Source organism: Perna viridis, chromosome 13, assembly GCF_037379345.1.
Source record: "Perna viridis isolate PV_CMFRI_1.1 ecotype Kerala chromosome 13, ASM3737934v1, whole genome shotgun sequence".
NCBI lineage: Eukaryota > Metazoa > Mollusca > Bivalvia > Mytilida > Mytilidae > Perna > Perna viridis.
In genome coordinates, this window is record NC_142457.1 from 6,244,977 (window position 1) to 6,265,948 (window position 20,972).

The 20,972-nt window shown below is 31.6% G+C and overlaps 1 protein-coding gene across 2 annotated transcripts in view; it reads left to right on the plus strand.

Annotated features, from left to right (window-relative positions):
* The window catches only part of LOC148599374 (neurobeachin-like protein 1), a 71,839-nt gene that overhangs the window by 18,542 nt on the left and 32,325 nt on the right, over positions 1 to 20,972 (plus strand). The window contains exons 17-34 of one of the 2 annotated variants that reach the window (XM_088557071.1): positions 593 to 725; positions 1,403 to 1,522; positions 2,698 to 2,983; positions 3,371 to 3,382; positions 5,331 to 5,419; positions 6,002 to 6,091; positions 6,780 to 6,951; positions 7,931 to 8,064; positions 8,345 to 8,498; positions 10,124 to 10,226; positions 10,606 to 10,759; positions 11,154 to 11,312; positions 13,842 to 14,001; positions 14,524 to 14,612; positions 15,811 to 16,560; positions 17,852 to 17,984; positions 19,813 to 19,913; positions 20,480 to 20,611. In XM_088557071.1, the coding sequence (XP_088413197.1) occupies positions 593 to 725; positions 1,403 to 1,522; positions 2,698 to 2,983; positions 3,371 to 3,382; positions 5,331 to 5,419; positions 6,002 to 6,091; positions 6,780 to 6,951; positions 7,931 to 8,064; positions 8,345 to 8,498; positions 10,124 to 10,226; positions 10,606 to 10,759; positions 11,154 to 11,312; positions 13,842 to 14,001; positions 14,524 to 14,612; positions 15,811 to 16,560; positions 17,852 to 17,984; positions 19,813 to 19,913; positions 20,480 to 20,611 (2,971 nt within the window). The remainder of the gene's footprint in view (positions 1 to 592; positions 726 to 1,402; positions 1,523 to 2,697; positions 2,984 to 3,370; positions 3,383 to 5,330; positions 5,420 to 6,001; positions 6,092 to 6,779; positions 6,952 to 7,930; positions 8,065 to 8,344; positions 8,499 to 10,123; positions 10,227 to 10,605; positions 10,760 to 11,153; positions 11,313 to 13,841; positions 14,002 to 14,523; positions 14,613 to 15,810; positions 16,561 to 17,851; positions 17,985 to 19,812; positions 19,914 to 20,479; positions 20,612 to 20,972) is intronic. The other variant, XM_088557072.1, reaches the window with a different exon arrangement.

A 20,972-nucleotide genomic window follows, 5' to 3' on the forward strand; every position in this document is an offset into this window, starting at 1 on the left:
ATGTGACTCCCCATGGTGTAGTGGACCGTACTTATAGAGGACAAGTGTACAGGTAGTTATAGCTGGGGTGGGGTTGGAGGTAAGGCAGGAGGTAATTGTGACTCCATGTGGTGTAAAGGATCATATTTTGATATTTTCACAGTGTTAGAAAATTACATTTCCAACTTGTAATATGATATAAGAGTAAGAGATGTGATATGATTGTTAATATGATAGTCATCCATCAAATGCCAAGCAACAGACAATATGAATTTTAGAAATAAAGTTTGAGGCTATTTGTTCTCAAATAACAACATTGTCAATACTGAACTTCCATGTTATATGGATGATGTCTAGACCAACAGGAAAATTTTAAGACTTTCAACCAACACAAACTCTGTGAGGTGCATTCAAATTTCAGACCATTATTTCTGAATTATGTAGGTAATTTGTGACAGAAAAAATTCAAGCAATTTATATTTTAGCCCTGCTTTCATGTAAATAAGATGCTACTGGTTTTCTGTCACTTTTAACATTTGTTTCCATATAATTTTTAACATACATGCATGTTGTAATATTTACCTTTGTAATGCAATTGTATTTAATTTTCAAGCTTTATATCTTCAACGGGATGTGGACTGGAGTGTTTTGTGACAGCTGAGTTTAATATTGTAATCTCTGTATTCAACAAGAAGGAACATTCTTCAGTTTTGGTTGAGAATACTATCCTTGGAGATGGACATTGGGTAATTCATGTAGTATAAGGTTAATTAAAAAAGGGATGATTTTTTTCTGCATTTTAGCAGAATTCCGCTATTTCAAATCTGGACTTTACAGTTACGATTCTTTTTTTACTGTATATTTACTTCCAATTTTGCCTATTTCCGCTTTGTTTGTGGACCTCGTAAAATCATCCCAGTTAATAGAAGGGTTGATATGGATAGATATTGATTCTTATGCAACAATCACTGTAACATGAAATTTCATTGGATAAAACATTTTATTTTAGGGTGTTAATACTTATAAGGTACATGTTTCTTTGGTACATACCATTACTGGTACATGTTTAGTCCTAAAAACCAATCGGTGCAACAAATTGACTGATCAATGATCAAATTTTGATTGATTTATGATGAATTGATAAACAATAAACAGCCACAGATCTGATCATGGTTTATCATGTAAATTTATGGATGATGGATTCCTCTTTACTTCAGAAGTTGTATTTGAATGAATGGAATATAAAGCTATAAGCCTTACTTTTGATTCAAAATTTTAAAAATTCATGTCCTTAAATTCATTCAATGATCAATGGTTGGTGGCAAATCTGATTTCAGTTGTAAAGATTGGTTCAAGTACTGTATATTTTTGTTCATAACAAACTTACATGTATTCTTAACTACACGTATTCTATGTATTGCAGCATTGTATAGATATAGTACACAGTAGTTCTAGAAGACCCTTCGCAGTTAGTCAGTTGAATATCTATATTGATGGTAAACTGACACAGAATTCACAGTTAAAGTTTCCCAGCATGACAGATGTATGTACTGTTGGTTAAAAATAGCTGTATGTAGGAGTGGTTAAAATACATGTAGATTTACAATCAGATAGTGATATATATATGACCATGTAAAATTTAAATGGTAGATTCTCATCTATCTTTCACAAAAAATATGGGGTGGTTGGGAGGATTTTATTTTTTATCTTTTTTATTTCTTACAAGATATTTGTTAGTTTAATTTTAGCTATTTAAAGTATTGATATGTTCTAAACGTATAGCCACATCAGTTTTAGAGAAGTAACATTGTTTTAATCAGCAAGAAATGAAATCTCAATACTAGAAACTGACACGAAAAAAGTCATGATTTTGAAATTTCTGTCCCAATCATTTTTTTATTGTTGTCAATTTTTTAGGGACGAGAGGCAATCAGAATCTAATAATTAATTTTATTTGGTCGATTCATAGAAGAAAGGCTTGAAATAAATTACATATTTCTCTATTGAGAATATCACAATTTTGATTTTCAGCATGCATGCTTTAGGAGGCATGTAAAAATTGTCTGTTTGAGAATGAGCAAGTCAGTTTAAAATAATTTTTTGGCTGTATGGGAAATTGATAAATGAAAAAAAGGTAGAAAATTTGAAATTATAATATGGACTGGAAACCACTTGCAAATATTTTATCACCATCTAGTAAATTAAAGTAACATGCAAACATAATTGATAAGAATTAGAAACTGAAAATATTTTGTTTTATTGGTAATAACAGAGTGATATAGTGGTAGCATACTAATGGTTTGCCACTTCAAATGTGTAGCATTCTCACCATTTGTCAATTCAGATATTATTTCATGATTAAGAATTACAAATAAACCTGTCTACATCAAACCCTCATAGACTGAAGGTTTTTTTAAGTTTACAATGCATTATATCATTTAGAAGGATGTGAGAAGATGTCAGGTTTATGCAGATTTTAGTTGTGATGGTTTTGTTGTTTGATTTATTTGCTTTTTAAATAAATATATTCTCAGGATGAATAACATATTGATAGGAGCAAATGTTCGATCTATGTTATTTCATGAATTAATTATCAGAATTGGGCAAAAATTTTGATACCTGAGAATGCAATTGCCAATATAAAATGTATGGATACTAGTATTGCACTGTATGTTGTTGTTAATGAATTTTTAATCTTTCTTCTTTCTCTATATCTAGCCATTTACATCATGTCGTGTTGGTTCACCCTGCCCCAAATCTTCATACAGTGCAATAATTGACCAATCAGATGCCAGTGCAGAGGTCAAGAAAAAGTCACCATTTAGGTTAATGTTTCCTGTCCAATCAAAATCCAGTTCAAATGAGCCAGGTGTCACCACTGTGCCTTGTGGAAAGCAGAATGAGGATTGGGGTTCTCCAATTGTACTCCATGGGCAGCTTGGGTCAGTTTGTGTATTCCATGATGTCATCACACCAAGCCAGATCAAAGCTTTGTACACTGCAGGTACTTATGGTTTTGCCTTCTTTGAGAAACTGATGAGTGGAATTACAATAACTACTTTTTGTGTTGGCTGATGAATTTTATTTCTTTCATGAAGCTGAACAGTACATTGGAATTTTTTTACATACCATTTTTGCAGAATTTGTTTAATTTGAAGTGCAAGTATGCAAAAATTACAAATATGAAATAAGTAATTCTTAAGTTAAATGAATGCTAAATAACTGATCAATTGGAATGATAAAAGAGAAGAACTTGAGGTAATCATGTTTTGGACTGTAATGTCAATTCCAATTTTTGACCAAAAGTAAACATTTTATTTTATGAAAAAAAAAAAAAAAAAAAAACGAACACAATAATGTTGTTATTTCAACCATTAGTACTGTTTTGCAGAAAAGGCTAAAAGTAAGTGTTCTCAACCCTGAGTAAAAATTATCGGTAGTATCACAATTATAGCATATATTGCATTATTGCATAGCATATATTTATTGACTGAATATTATACTTTGATATGTATGTGGCTTGGAGAGTGAAACATTTAAATTCTGCATTTGGCATGATAAATTATAATGTAAAATCCATCAGTTAGAGTTACTTGATTATTACAGCACATACAATGATGATGTTCACGGGATAGAGTTGGTCTTCTGTTGATTGAATGTCACATGTTGAACTACCTTAGATAATCATGCAAACAATTGACAAGGAGGTTTGAAATTTCTATCATTTCTTTGGCATTTAAATCTGTGTCTGATAGAAAGTTTAAATTTCTTTCTCTCATTCTAAAAATATGTGCAACTTTTTAACCACTGGGTGGTTATTAAATTTCTGCAAGAGTTTTTGTTTCTTTTTACATTACCAAGTCATCTACAGATTTCATGGGAGTAACAGATTTTTCCCCAGTGATCTTTGGGATTACAAGATTTCTCTAAAACTTAACTATCACGAGTAGAGAAATCTTGTACAGGAATTTAACTACATATTTCTTGTACTTTTAATGCCAATATAAATACAGCAAGTTTCTTTCGCACAAAAATTCTGTAATGTATTATCCACTACTATTTCAGTACTGAAATTTCCAATCAAGGAATGTCATCAAGTGATTGTCCTTAATTAACGGAAGACCAACTCTTTCACCTGAACATCAACTTTTTATGTGCTATTATAATATACACAGTGTTTGAGAAGGAGAAAATTTTTTTATTTATGTTTCTTATTTCAATGAACAATAAGCATGCTTAATAAACCTTGTTACTTATATAATTGACTTGCAAAGTTCTACACAAATCTGAATGAATTAATCTGAAAGTTTATATACATGAAGTTTGTCATAAGATATACATTGATTAGAATTATCTTAGCATGTATACATTAATGGTATGTTTACAGTGAGGTGATTTTTTTTTAATTTTAAGAGGGTTTCCAGGCAAAAGTGAGGCAGTGGGAGGCACATGACAAAATGTTGTTTTCAACAATTTTTTATCCATTTCATATCACAAATGGCTCCTTTTTCAAAGTTGTATGTTTGTTTTGAATTAACTGCAACACTAAAAGAGAAATAAATTATGTAGAAAAGCATAAAAATTCATTGCAAAGGGAGATAACTCTTTAATTTGAGCAAAATGTGGTTGCCCTGTTAGGGGACTTTAAAATCCTTTTCTGAGCCATCCATTGTTGATTCAAAACAAACTTTAAATATTTTGACATACATATAGTGTATATATTACCTTGGAACAAAAAAAAAACCCCAAAAAATTCAGTGGGATAAAATTTACCATGAGCAACTCACATCAAAGGATCTGCCTGATTTTTACATGGACTGCCTCTGAAAGGATTCTGTTGCTCTGATGACTTTTGACTTTTTGTATCCTCATACATGAAGTGGCAAGGTATTGTTTGATACCTTCCAAATAGTTGCATGTCTGTCCATTGATCTGAAACTTTGCCCAGTAGTTATGTATTATACAACACTGGTCAAGTTCAGTTTTCATTATAATTCAGAATGCAGTTTTTGAGTTAGGCCATTTTAAACATTTTGCAATTCCCCTTTTTTTCACCATTATGTGACAGAGTATCACTTTCCATTAATGCCATATTTTTATCTTAATATGTAGCTCATTCTTGGCAATTTTAAAAAGTTGTGATATTTGTATATAACATCATAAAGCAAAACAACTCGATTTCATTCTTATTACTTACTGTAAAATTTCTATCTAAAACTAACATCCATGAATACTAAGTGATGTAACTTTATTTAATCAAATCATGTAAATTGCAACTGGTAATAATAATTATAGAAATAACTCCACAAATCTGCATTCATAATATAATACAAGTATATTTTGTTTAATAGGACCAAACCATAAGAATATGTTTGATGATGAGGAGAGATCAGAACTCAATGATCTACACAGCAAGGCTATTCTGTATTACTCTGCTAAGGTATGTTCATGTGTAGATCCTTACTGACAAAAGGAAGACTTACAGGTTTTAAATGTACTTTTTTGCAAGCCATGAAGCATCCTGGAATATAACCCTACTCTGCTAAGATATGGTGATGTATAGATCCTTATAAATCAGGATTGAATATTAGGCCTACCAGAACAAAATGGGTTGTTATACTAACTCGTTTTTTGAGGTCTATTTATTCATTAATATAACACTAATAGGTTGCCTTAGATATAGAAGCAAAGAGAGATAACTCAAACTCATCAATGCAGTGTTTTTTTTTTAATTACAACAAATTGGATTTGTTATTTTTGCAGTAATACCTGTAACATGAAAATGAACATGCCATGAATTTAGAATTTAAAAACTGTGTGAAAGTAGATTGATTGTAGAAACCATGAAAAAAAAAAGATGATGCCAAAATTTCTTAGTTAACAGTATTTTAATGTATTTTTACAACCAATGAAATACCCAGGAATTCTAACAGTAGTTTTAGAATATAAAACTATAGTATATTGATCTGAATGCTTATAGTTTCATTGGGTTTATAAAGAAATCCTGTTTTACTTTTTATAGGCTCATAAGGATGGTGTAATTGTTGATCTGACAGGGAACCAGAATCATGGAAATCTGATTGGTCAGTGCTGTGTCACATGGGACATCAAGGTTTGTGGGTGAATAAAATGATCAATAATTACAAAGGCAGAAAATTGGAATTGTTACATTTAAGGAATCAGGCAGATAATAAATGAACCTGTAGATATATTGAGTTTTAAAGAAGAAATAGAGACATATAATACCCCCAATAAATGAGTGGATAATATATTGGAATCACTTTGCCCTATTTCATTTCATCAGTCCTAATTTCTTTGCATTCCCAATGGATGGAATGATTTCAAGTTTGGTATCTGGCTTTATGTGGATTGGGCATATGTTGTAAGCAATTTTGGTTGCTTCATATCTTGTTGGACTTTCCCAATTTGACTGTACGGAATGACTGGTGGTATGCCTAGCATGAAAAGCATCCAACTTCATGTATTAGTTCACTTAAACTTATTCTTCTGGTTGATATTATATATAGACATATTATACCCCCACTCAACAGATATTTGTTATATTGGAATGATCTTGTTTGTCGGTCATTCTATCCACCTGTCCAATTTTCTTACCAATTATCTTGGCTCCCAATTGATGGATTTATTCAAATTTGGTGTGTGGTTTCATAAAGATGGGGCAAATGTAAATGATTTTGGTTGCTCTTTGATATCCACTTCTTGAACAAGTAAGAATATGCTCAGCCTGACAATATGTCCAACTGCATGCTATTCATTGTCTGTGTCTCTTTTTTCAACAGGATGTAATAAACTGTATTGGAGGTATTCAAGTGTTATTCCCCTTACTTGAACAAGTCAACAAATCACCTGTACCAGAAATGAATGAGGATACAGCTTCTATAAATAGTGTATTCCAAGCTTCACCTACAGACGAGGATTGGGTTCTTATTAGACCAAGCAGCTCATATGCAGGTAAATAGGTGTTTGATGGGCAAACAAAAGATGATTTGAAAAAGATAAATTTAGGGTGGGGAAATAGAGACAGGCATTAAAAAAGATCAGCAGAGGAAAATAAAGATGTCTTATATCTGGACAATTGCAATCAGGATTTGGTGAAATTTCTTGTGAGTCTTGTTTATTTCTGAAGGGAGGGTGCTTGTGAATATGGTGTTTATTTATTTCCCTATGCTATGGTCTGTTTTTTATTTTAAAAAATTATCTGTAATGACCAGATGATCTTTTTTAGTTGACATATGTTATCCATATACATGTATGTTTATTTAATTGATTAGAATTTCAGTCATTGTTGTGGTACACCTAAATCATTTTGTAAAACTGAAATGTATGCAATAAATGAAGAAAACACTTAACACATGTAGTGCTGGGATAGTTTTGTACTTGACTTAATTCCCTGCCTCCCTGTAGGAAATGGGGCCTTGACTGTTTGGCACACAGAGCTAATATTTGATTGGATACACAGAAAATCAAAATGTTCATTTCAACCAGCTTTCAAATAGTTCATTCTTTCTGCAACCTGCATCTTAACTAAATGTGTATTTTTTTATGGATTTTTTTATGTACATCCCACTCTAATTTGCAATCACTTTGTCCATCGGTCTGTCCATTAGTCTGTAGATTACATATTTCTGTCACAGATTTCTCAGCTTCTATTGAAAGGACTGCTTAGATATTGGGTAATTGCTTTAGCATGATGACTTGTTGCTTTTCTGCTTCCTGTTTACCACACGACTTAGTAATTATTTAGGTGATGGGTAATGGAAATTTCTCATCTTTCTTATCCTTTGCCAGGGATGGTTGAGTTGGGATATTCTTAGTATGACATAGTGTCCAATACCTTGCTGTTCTTGATGTATCACCCACCATTCTTACAAACCCAGTGCTTAACTTTTTCAAGTTCTAAAAAGTAGCTTTTCTTGTACTTTACATGTAGATGCCAAATTAGAGCAGAATCAAGTAGCAGGTTTCCTGACATTACTAAGACACATGCTTCATGCCAGTCCTACTAACAGAGATACATTTGTGAGGATAAATGCTGCTGCTACCATAGGAGCTTTGCTACAAAAGGTAGGAGTGAAAGGAATTTGGTATGTAGACAAGGCTTTGATATATTTGGTCATGCACAAACTTGATAGCAGTATTTTATTACCAAATATTCATTAACATATACTGTCAAACCTATCTCAGCGACCACCTGTATTCAGCAATTATGATTAAATCATATGTTTGTAATGTTAACCTGTATATAAGGACCACTTGTCTTATGTGATCATGGTTTTGCTGTCCATTTGATGGTGACCACTTCGGACAAGTTAGACTGTACAGCTTTATTGCTTGGATATTTCAGGTAAATCCCAAACTGGTGGATGTGAATGTATTGATGGCCGTCCAGTTACTGGTAGAGATGGCTAATGTTAGTAGAATATTACTACAACACTTGTACCAGTACATACTGTTTGACTTCAGAATCTGGAGCAAGAGTCAGTTCCCAATCAGAATAGGTAAAGAGTTTTCAGAGATGCTTAATTTGATAATTTTGAAATTTGATATCTGTGGATTCTTCTGAAAGTAGAAAAAGTAATGTGCATTTGGCAGTCAAATGGTAATTCCTACAATATAATAGGCAAGGGTAATGCCAACAATTTAATAGGCAAGGTTTAATTCCTACAATCGAATAGGCAATGGTCATTCCTAAAAAATAATAAGCAAGGGTTATTCCCACAATATAATAGGTAATGGTAATAGCAGCAGCATAATAGGCAGTGGTAATTCTAACAATATAATAGGCAATGGTAATTCTAACAATATAATAGGCGATGGTAATTCTAACAATATAATAGACGATGGTAATTCTAACAATATAATAGGCGATGGTAATTCTAACAATATAATAGACAATGGTAATTCTAACAATATAATAGGCAATGGTAATTCTAACAATAAAATAGGCGATGGTAATTCTAACAATATAATAGAGAATGGTAATTCTAACAATATAATAGGCAATGGTAATTCTGAAAATTGAATAGGTTAGGGTAAGTGGAAAAAAGGTAAGAGAAAAGTAAATTCCAAAAGGTAGACATGGATGAGCCTGATAAAGAAACAGGCAAGATTAGTTCTGAAACTGAAATAAGAAATAGTCATTTTAAAAATGGAAAGGGTACAAGGGTATGAGACAATCAAATAGGCAAGGGGTTGTCTGAAAATAGGATAGACAAGAGTAATTTTTAGTTATGAAGTTGGCTAGAGTTATTCTAAACATCAACAAGGATAGTGTTATTTAAATATTAAAACTGGCAAAAGTCATTACTTTACTTTACTTTTGAAGTAATGTGGGCAAAGAAAGGTGTCTCCAAAATATATCACACTGCTTTAATAGGGAAGGAGCGTCCTGCATATTTAGATCTTCTGTCAAAACATGAATGGGTTGAAATCGTTCTGTGAGAAGTGATACATGTAGTTTGGATGTGATTACTTACAGAGGACACACATCATGTGTTAAATGAAGTCTTGCATATTCCTGTTGGTTGAGACGTCAGTGATATTACATCGTAGCAGTTGTTTTAACAATAAAATTCAATAAATTTTGAGTTAAAATACTGTAAATGTATTAATATTTGTCAGTGCTTATTATCATGGATTCTTTCAAGTTAACATATTCACGGGTATAAATTTTCAAGGTTTCAAATAAATGATTGTTTTTCAGTCTTAAAAATTAATTTCACAGGTATTACTTTTCATGCTTTTCTGTTTACCACAAAAATAACAAAAAATAGTACATCATGAAAATTGGTATGTTTACAATGCCTTCGTCCCTCATAGGCAGTGCCTAAAATCATATTAAATTAATGGACGCAATACTTTCTGAATTGAAGGTATATATAATGGGAGTTGAAAAGAAATATGTTTTTTGTCCTTTTTTTACTCTATTCAAAACTTGTTATTGAAAGCAGTTCACTTTCACATATATTGTAATTCTATGTTCAAAGGTGCATAACTCTAAAATAATTTGATGGTTAACATTTCATTAAGCAACAGGGAATGTTTTTGTCAACACAGGAATGACCTTGATATTTTATTTTGTTGCTTACATGCAATATCAACTGTGCTATATTCATCTTTACAGGGCATATCCAGTATCTATCTACTATTATAAAGGATGACAAGAAATATTTTAGGAAGAAGTTTGGAGTACAATTTACTCTGGATGTCATTAGAATGTATTATAGGTATGTGTGACATAGGAAATCTGAGTTCTTGATTTAAAATGGAAATCAAATTTGTATCATGGATTTTACTACTATGATTATTTATTTTGATACTGATTTCGCTATCCTATATTTAGGTCACCATGATGAAAGGTCCTTATGAGTTATTGCATTGGCATCACTATGTGCTGTTGTCTTCATTGCATGTCATGGTTAAAATATATTCTTCTCTGAAACCATTCTGATGGGAATGAAGCAAAAAGTTTACAGTAGGATTTTAATAGTGCCTTACTATTTTTCTATTCAATTTAATTTTTAAATTCTTTGGCTACGTTAATGATTAAATGAAAGTCAGTTAAAAAGAATTCAATTTGTCAAAATTGAAAATTATTTTTTTAAGCTCTATCCATGATAGTGGGTTGTCACCAGAAGATTCCAAACAGATACGTGTTTCCCTCTTTAGTCTTGTCAAGTTCTACATAGCAAAGGAAGTAACTGCTGATGAACTTCTACACATCATCGGTTTCTTGGTGGTGGCCAAAGAAGAGAATATGGTATATTTTTATGTCCACCTATTTTGACATGATTATTGTTCATATTGTAAGAATTATTAGAATTTAAACTTAAATAAATGTAGTGTTTTAATAATGTGCTTTTAACAAGCTGTGATATATATTGTCATAGGCCTTTTTACTGCAAGCGATTTTATGAATTACAAAAATGGCTGCTATTCAAAATGGGGTCCCCACATATGAAAGCAGTGTAAAATTCAACAGAATTTGATGAAACTTGATATTGTGGCTTTAAATCATATGATGATTTCAAAACTTTGAGTTCGTGACAATTTGGGAAGCATGTTGTGACTCACTTAAAGCACAACTTAACAATTATATTTATTGTATTTTTGGTACTTTTATCTTCAGATAAGATGGTTAATTCTCATTTCAGATATGTGAGATATTGGATGTCCTTATATCATTGTTAGAGAACCCACGAAAACAGGATCAGCTATTTTTGTTATTATTTGAGGCTGACATGGGTGAAATGTTGTATGGACTCTTGGTCCATCAAGGCTACTCTGTTGTTTTTTATGAGAAAATTGTTAAGGTGAGTATAACCTTCAGAAACAGAATCAGCTATTTTTGTAACTACTTGATACTAATATGGGTGAATGTTGTATGGACTGTTTGTTTTTTACAGCTTTTTTTATTGTCTTAAAAAATACTTTGATTTAATCTATTTGACACAGGATCATCTGTTTTGATCAATCGTTAAGGGGATACAAAACACCTAAGGGAAATAACTGAAAAAATCAGCAAAGCGTTTTATTTTGTGACATTCTGATATCAAACTCAAAGCATCTTAGTGAACAACAGTTTTGTTGATGAAGCTACTATATGTTCATTGAAATTATTCCCATGAAACATATGGTTAAAATTTCTTGAAATTTATATCTTATGCTTCTTTTATCAAAGTAAAACGCTGAATAAAATTTCAAGAAATTTAAGGTAGTAGACCTGGGGTACCCCCAAAGTTTTCCCATAATTCAATTTTCTTTAAATTTGTACATGATATTACACTAACTGTGGGGCATCATTTGTCAAATTTTAAAGAAAATTCACCTTGCAGATTTTGAACAATGAAGACTAAAATATTGCAATTTTTTGAAATCTGAATCATTGGCCAAACTGAACCATATCTGGTATTTTAGGGTCATTTTGACAATATATTTAAATAAATAACTGAATATTAAGTCAAATTCACTTTAAAAGGATTAATATATCCGATTTAACATCAAATTTTATTCTTTCCATTTTGTAGAAGAATATTAGGCTTTTAATTTACCAAAATAACAAAAAGGGGGGTGATTTTCAGCCGTTGGCTTATATAAAAATCTCGATTTTGCAAAATAGTTTTGAATTCAATTTTCATACAAAACTGATATTATATGGACTACTCATATGCTAATCAATAAACAGATTTTCAGAAAAGTTCACTGTGTAGTTTTTTAAAAATATTTTAATGACAGTAGGGTAAGGCATTGTAATATTTTTTTGATTAGTCATTATGGCTAAAATTATGTTAATATTCAGTAAGGTTACTAAGTATCAAATTATGATGACATATATTGATGAAAGGGCATTGCCAGGCACAGCTTGAGTCAACTACTGTTGATAATTGTGGTCACACAAATATTTATACTTTTGGACGAATGGACAAACTTATATGCTAAACATAGTTCAATGCTGGATAGAGCCATATTCTGAACAAAGCAACAAAATGAAAACAAGCTTAAAGTCTTATAAGGAATTATAGGAAAGATATATTTTTTTAACTCTAAAAGGTTAAGAAGTTATAAAACTGGCAATGTTATTGTTAGCCGTACTGTCTCATGACAGAAGTAATGTCATATTTTAATTTTAATATTATATCTAAAGGAATCTTGATTTGCTGCGAAAGGTTTCATTTCAAACGTTTTGCCATCTTATAAAATGTGTTCCTCAATGTACCCATTTGAAACATTTAATCAATACTTCCAAAGAGCAGAGTTACTAGGGCTGGCATCTTTGTTCTATAAGTTGAACCCTTTCTTGGAGTTATTTTCCTTTAACATCAGTATCACTTTAGGAGTCATCAAACGCTCTAGTGACTAAAATCCTTTCAATTGTATTACCTCCCTTAACCCAGGTCTACTACCTTAAGCAAGCCAAATATCCAAAAAATATTTGGGATTAAGAAATGCATGAATCACCCATTATAAGCCTCTGCCTGATTTTAAGGCAGAGCTGTACTTAAAACATATTAGTTTAAATGTATTTTAACTTGTATGAACTGAACACTTTTCTAAGCTGAACATTTTGTACTGTCTGAAAGGGAATAGATTATGACAGGTCTCACTGTAATGATACTCCTACTCCAAAGGAGAGGGGGTATACTGTTTTACACTTGTCTGTGTGTCAGTCTGTAAAAAGTTAGTCTGTCCATCTTTTTCTCAGCAACTATTTATTACAGCAGCTTGAAATTTTAACACATTCTTCTTGTAGGTGTGCCATAAGTTTATTCTGGCTATTCCAACGTTCTAAAATTTATAGGTGAAAATGATAAAATCTATGTAGGAATAGCCAGAATGGTTGTATAAACAAGGGATTAAGTTTTAATTTTCAGTCTCTATCTTCTTTCCATTATTTCAACATTTTAAGTCTATATTTTATATGTTTATTACCATGAAAAAAGTTATAAAGTTGGCAAAAATAGCCCCACATTTCTCTAAAACACATTATAATTTTGCTAATAAAATGTTTAAATCCAATGTTGAATCCCAAATTTACCTGTAAAATTAATTAGGCAATAATTACTAAAACAACAAAACCTACTAAAACAACATCCATTGTTCTCTGCATGTATGAATATCCAGAATATATATTTTTAAAATGTTGGAATAGCTAGAAGACACCGTGCCATATGGTGGGATTCAACAACAACATTCTGTTTACAGAGGACATTGTTTATTTTCCTCATATCATGATTGAAAGTGGGGTTATCACTAGTGAGCCATTGCTAACAAACTTCTTGTTTTGATAGGTATACATTGTGTCATGCTGTTATGATACTAATAATGATTAATTATTATTGCAGGTTTTATACTTGTTATTGAAGTCAGACAAAGTGTATGAAAAGAGTAAAACAAGACTACGACTGGCAGAGTGTGGGCATTTAGGAATTGTGGGATTGATGCAGGGTATTGATATTTCTGGGCCGATGATCAAAAGATTTCTAGAACAAGTTTCTTTTACAGGTATGATATTTTGGATATATTTGGAAAATTAAATTCATTAATACTATATACATGTACATGTATACTTTTTTATTTAATAGTAAATGATTAATAGTGAAGTAAATTGCTATTTCATTAATAGTCTTTCCTCGTGTCAAGATCAACTTTTTTTCAGGTAAATTTCTAGGAAGCAGAAAAAAACGACAAAAACAATCGTTATAAATTTCTGAAGCTTTATACTGTGAAAGTACTTAAATTTGTAGATATCAATTTTTGTTGATTGAGGAAGAAACACAAGTTCGTTGATTTATGAATTGTTGGTTTTGAGGTTTTCAGTATACACATCTATGGAAATCTTCTTCCTGTTTGAAACCAACTTACGTTGTTTGGCTTACCCAAATTGGTACCACAATCAGTAGAACTTTCACAGTATTTAGAGCTCCAGTAGCATCATTTTTGTGTATGTTGTGGTGGGAAAGAGGAGCTTGATGGCCATGGATTATTTAGATTGTGTTAAATGTAAATTTTATTTTTACCTGACAGATTCTCCACAGACATACAACTCTATCTTAGCAATATTACAGCTGATCCACTGCTGTGGTTCAGATATTAAACTGGAGGCTACAAAGCAGGTCAGTTACTGTAAACCAGAAAATGTTCATGTTGATTTTTTTTTGCAATTTCTGTGATTAATCTACTTTTATACAATTTTGAATTTGTGATTTTCTCTTAGATTTTGTGATAATTTTCTTTGAAAGAATAATCAAGGGAACCAAAGTTATAGCGGTAATTAAAAGAATGTAATCCAGGGACAAAGACCAGACATGGAAAACAGACATACACAACAAAGAACATAAAGTAACCAAAACCATACATACAAAGTAACAAAAGTAAATGAGCAATTCAGACTCCACTAAAAACTGGGAGCATGGACCAGGTGCACTGGTGGGTTATTCAAGACAATGTCATTTTCAAGTTACAGATCCTACCACAAAATTAAAATGTTATGAGAATTTTATGATTTACAATAGATAAGATTGTGAAAGGGTATGACTGACAAGACAGTCATTGAAAGTCCATGGTTCTATCCATTTCTAGGTTTTGCTGGAGATTTTATAATCTATAGTCTTTAGTTTACAAAATGCATGACAAGCTATCTGAATAATAAATAAGTGAAAAATAGAAAGAAATGTGTGAAATTGGGATAGATGTTTCTCACTAAAGAGACAAGAAAATCGTTATTTTTGTCTGTCAAAAATTTCCTTAAATAACCCACAGGTTAAGACAGAATATGTCCACTTTCCTGTGAAAAAAAAATTGGCACAATTGAATAAAAGTTAATGAACAATCAGATCTGACCAATATTTGATATGTGTTTGAAAACTCTTTTAAAATAACAATTTTACTGAGAATAATTGATTATTGATGATTTCTTGCAGTTTATACTGTTATGATGTGATTTAAATTTACACCTGGTTGTTATGTAACACTGGCCTGATATGTCACGATCAGCTGTTTTAATGCAGGTTGTTTCAATTCAAACATTTTATCAGAAATCTAACTCAAAGTGAGATAAAAATCTAATGATAGTAGAAGTGGAAGACTGGGAAATCTAAGACACCTGGTCGAACGTCGTTAAAAATAATGAAATCTTACCCTCAGGTGTCTGAGATTTCCCTATCTTGCATTTGCAGTTTTTATATTTTGATATCTTGCAACCAGGTATTAAAATGCTGTAATTTTTTTTTGGCAAAATAAGAATATCACAGTAACTTCTGAATTGCCGTATACTTTGCCAAATTTTTTAGAATGATCATCTTTTTTTTTCAGATAATTTCATTGCTGGTTTCCAGACCAAATGCAGCTAAAACTTTTGCCAAACAGCTGGGTTGGCAGGAATCTCTAGTCAAACTTTTTATATTCAGGTCATTTGATGAAGTCCCTGTAAATAACGACCTTGAACTTTCGCCCAATCCAGTTTCCTGTGCTACAGGGGATAATACTTGCAAGGATTTACCTGCTGATATTAACAATTCTAATTCAGCAAATGGTGCAATAGACAATACTCCAAGTGATTCAAGTGCTTTATTTGACTGTGATAAAGATGGAACTGTAAAACATCCAAATAACCTGAATTTATACTTGTCCTGTGATAATACTTCTATGCCCTCACCTAATAGTCCCATGACTCCTTTGTATCTTACTCATGCTGACGATTTTAGTAGCAGCATGGAAGACCTACGTGCTAGGTCAATAAGTCGTAGTTCAACAGTTAGTTTAGAAGATTTAAATTCTAGTCGTAGTTCTCAGGAACGGGATAGCAGAATATCAGGATTTTCTATCCTTAGTAGTCCCATAGACATTAATGCATCTATTCATTCTTCAGCTTCATTCAGTGATTCACGGAGAAGTTCTGGGACATTGAATGAGGATATTCAGAAGGCACTTGATAATCTTGGAGTGCAGACTTACCTGAGGGATAGTGGAGAAAGATTAGAAGAAGTGTGCCAAAATATAATTGTAATTCTCCTTGTCATTATGATGAAGGGTATAGAAGGATCAAATTCTGATGCATGGCAGGTAGGTCAAAGTGAAACTAGGTTTTTGTCCCCTGCAGCTATGCGGAAGGGAACATCCAAGTAACATTGTCAGTCCATGCAATCACACTTGTGGGTGCAAGTACTCAAAAACTGCTTGACACTCTTTTGATATGTACTTGCTGATAATGTTTGGATTGACAAACTGACTTGATACAACAAAATATTGGGTCAGTTTGCAATAAGCACGCACAAATACCCTCATAGGGATCCCCTTTTTGAGGAAGCCAATGAAATTATGTTTTACTATGGCGTTGCAAAGACCGGTAAATTTGTACTTGCAACTATTACTGTAAACAATATTTTTTAAACAAATGCAAAAGAATTAGGATACATGTACATCAATATCACAAATCTTTTGAACATTAATCCTGAAATGATATGAAAAATCAATACAGTATACTTTTCTAAAACCACAATTAAGATTTGCTGCATTCTTACATGTACATGTAAATCGTCTGCTCTCATGCTGAAGAAAAACCATGATGCTCATTCAAGTTATGTAACTGATGTTAATCTTGTCTTGTAAACTAGTTACTATAAAGTACTATTTTAAAATGAATTGTAGCACATGAATAGTATATCGTCCGTTAATACTGGCAACATACACTGGAGTGACTTTATTCTTGAGGGAACTAGCGAAATTGTAACCATTTTAGAATTTATATAATCCTTAAAACAAACCTGATAATAGTTCACAACAGATGTTAACAAATTAATCTTGTAGTATGCCAACCTTCTCCTGTTATGTCGCTTCATCAAAGGACACACATGCTAAATTTTGACTGGACCGTATCACTAATCATGATGATTAGTGGTCATCTGAAAAAAGTCCCAATTTAAATAATGCTTTTGTTTAATATCTTTAACTTATTTCAGTTAACAAGTATCTTCTTTTATAAATAGCAAACTACCAATAAAAGGAATAAATGATACTGTGTTTTATGTAGACTAAGTGACTTCATCACAGTTAATATCAGGACTCGCCCTAGCTGGTACACCTGATATGAACACTGATAAAGTCACTATATAAAACAAAATATCATTTCTTCCTATAATATTCTCACCATTGCCATTTGATAACGATATATTAGCCGGCCAAAATTTACATATCGGAATCATACGATACTCATATGACTATCGTATGTAATTTATTATATAATTATCAAATTATTTCCATATTATCCTGTGAATTGACCTAGAACTTTCTGCAATAGATTTCATTATAGATAAAACATGATTGAAGTGTGTTTTTTTTATTTTTTTGTTTCTAGGAGAGATTACAAATATTCACTTGGATTGACAAGTTGGCAGAGAACAATGAACTTATACGATCTCCGGTAGAATTGAAAAGGAGGCTGTTTGAAATGATCCTTGAATCAGTGTGTTCTGAGATAAAAGGCTCAGGTACTTCGTAATTAAATCAAATTAAAAACTAATTAAAACATTCCTCAATTCAAAAGAAGTTCCTTTCTGTCTAATTAAGGATTTAAAGTGGGTGTCCATGAAATTCCAAGGCAGTGGCTGTCACTTGCCATATTTTGCTTCCAAAAGTATAGTCCTTTTTCATATTTATGGAAGTAAGTTTTTCAAAGGGACATAACTCATTATGTTGGGTGGTCTCATTGGGGAAAGTAAGAGCAGTTAACATTTTTCTTTGAAACTTAAACTATTTTCAGTTCAGTAAGTACCTTAATGGTTTGAAATAAGTTATTTAAAAGTATCCAAGTACTAACTGGAGCTTCAGTAAATCAAAATTTGACTGAATTCTCCAATGGGACAATAGACCTTTTGGAGGGTTATTTCCCTTAGATTAAAATGAAAATAAAATGAAGTTAAAGTCAGAAATATGAAAATGGACTATTTCAATCATATTTTCTAATAAAAAAATAATGCTGGTTTGTAATTTACTGAAATAGTAAGAATGAACTATATTATATAAAAAGCACTGAAATTATTTGAAATAAAGGGAACTAACTCTTTGATTTATTAGAGAACTTTAAAACTGTTATCTGTGTCATCCATATTTGGTACAGAAAATTCCTGTTCTCTTTTACATTTTAATGAGTTTAACATTACATTGGAACCAAAAAAAAAATATCATAAAATAAATTTAATATGTGTTGTCCATTTCTGATATCTACATGGATAGTCTCTTAATAATTGGACATTGGCCATGAATTTGCTTAATTCTTGTCCTGTATCATCTAGAAAATGAAAAACCATGAACAGGTTATTTTTCCATGGGTTTCTTGATTTCTGTGTTTACAAATGTGGATTTTACCTTTATGGTTTTACTGTTTATTACTTCAAATTTTGTGAAAAATTGCATCCCTGTTGTTCCTTAAATCTTATCCATGTTATATAAAGGTTTCTTTTTTGTTCTTTCTTTGACCCTATCTCACAAAAACTTCACAAGACTTAGTTATTATAATGATGTTATTTTATGTCATTAATATATTGGTCACATGTCATTTGCAAAGATCAGAAATTGCTAGAAATAACAAGTAAAATATGTTTAAGATCTATATACAGTGACACCTGTCTAAACCAAACTGCAAAAAATGAAAATCTGTCAAAACCTGACACTTTTGTTAATCTATTCATAAATGTATTTTAATCTTGGCAAAATGAAAATGAGTCTAAACAAACCGGTTCCATTTTGACAGGTTTCAGGCTACAAACCACTAATTCAGATTCCCATTACTCTCTATGTTAATTTGCTCATTTTCAGGGGATCCTCAGTAGTTTACCTTAAGTTTAACCTAACCAAAACCATATATCGTCTGAAACATACACATGTACTGCTATGTCACTCAAAATTTCACAAGGGGTTTACTACCTTGTATTGCAGCACTGACACTCGAAACTCATCTACCCTAAAAATAGCCTGGGGAATCCTAAAAATTCCTTATTTAGACCATCTTTATTTAGTTCCACCAAATTAGTTTATTTAAGTTTCAGGCAGCATACTTTGGCCTCAAAATCAAAATCAGAATAAAATTCCCTTATGAAAAAAGTTCATTCATTTAAAAATATTGTCAACTTTTTAAATTATGGCATGCTAAAGAAACTACTTTGTACCTTGGCGTAGGACTTTTTATGCGTTCATTCCAAATTGATGATGCAATTGGTGGTCTGTAGCCTAAATTCACTGCAATAAAACAGCTAATCAATTGATAGTTGTAAATAACCTAAGAACACTAATAATGGTTATGTTTATTTTATATTATAGGTCAAGGTTTGCCTGGACCATCAGAGAATGCCAGAGAGTTGGTGAAGTTTATCAGATATTTCATGGAAACCGAGCCAGCTAGTGACAAATTCAGTGTCACTGTAAGTTTATATTATTATGTTGTTTGCTGAAAAATAGCAATAAATAAATAAAACTTAAAGAGTAAAAACAAGAAAAACAAAAATATTAATTAAATATCAGCATTAATTTAGTAGTTTATATTGAAAATTATTTGTGTCAATTAAAGAAAAAATGTAAGAAAAAAAGTCAGAAAAGAAACCAGGTTCCTTGCAATATCTTGATTTATTAAATAGAATTTTTAATTTTCTTGAGAGTTTATGAATGTTCCTTTGAAATGTTAACCATTTATTTAAATATAGTGATTGTGGTGTTTGTCGGTCTGTCTGTTCATCAGTTTGTCCATCCATAACTTTTTGATACCTTTTATTCTGGAACTTATGTCATAGCCTCTTGTTTTTTTTCGCGAGAGGCTTTATACATCTATCATGGGATTTCAGATTAGAGCAACATTAACTTCCTATTTGACAACTGTATATTTTGCCCATCTGGTTACTGGATTGTTGGGCAATGACAATTTTTGCTCAGTTTATTAAGTTTGAATAATGTGTAAATTAAGATGCATTTTTTTATCCTTCAAACCTTTCAGCTGATTGAGGATGTGATGGCATTACTTGACAACTTAGCAGTATGGGATGTTGAATCAGATGGAGGCTGGAAAGAAATGGCCCATCTTGGATTAAGTCTCCTGATCATGTATGGCACACTACAGGATGTTGAGGTATGTTTACTTTTACTTAGAGGTGGGGAGGTGGAAACTGTAGACTCAAGGAAGTAGTGCCATGGCCAAATTTCTCTTTTTAATTTAGACTTTTCCAATTTGTACAAACTCTGATTCCCTGAAGGATGTGGTTTGATTACTTTCAATGTGTATATATATAGTTTCGGATTAATGCTTTGAAACTGAAAATGACATGCTTCATGAAAACTGTTTTAAAAACTGTAGAGTTTTGATGAAATTGCTTCATATTTGATGATTTTATGTAAGCATAACTTTAGGGTTTGAGACTAACAGGACATTTTGATAGGTAAATTAAGGAGGTGAACTTAGGGTAAGGGACATAACTCTTGAAATCAGGGAT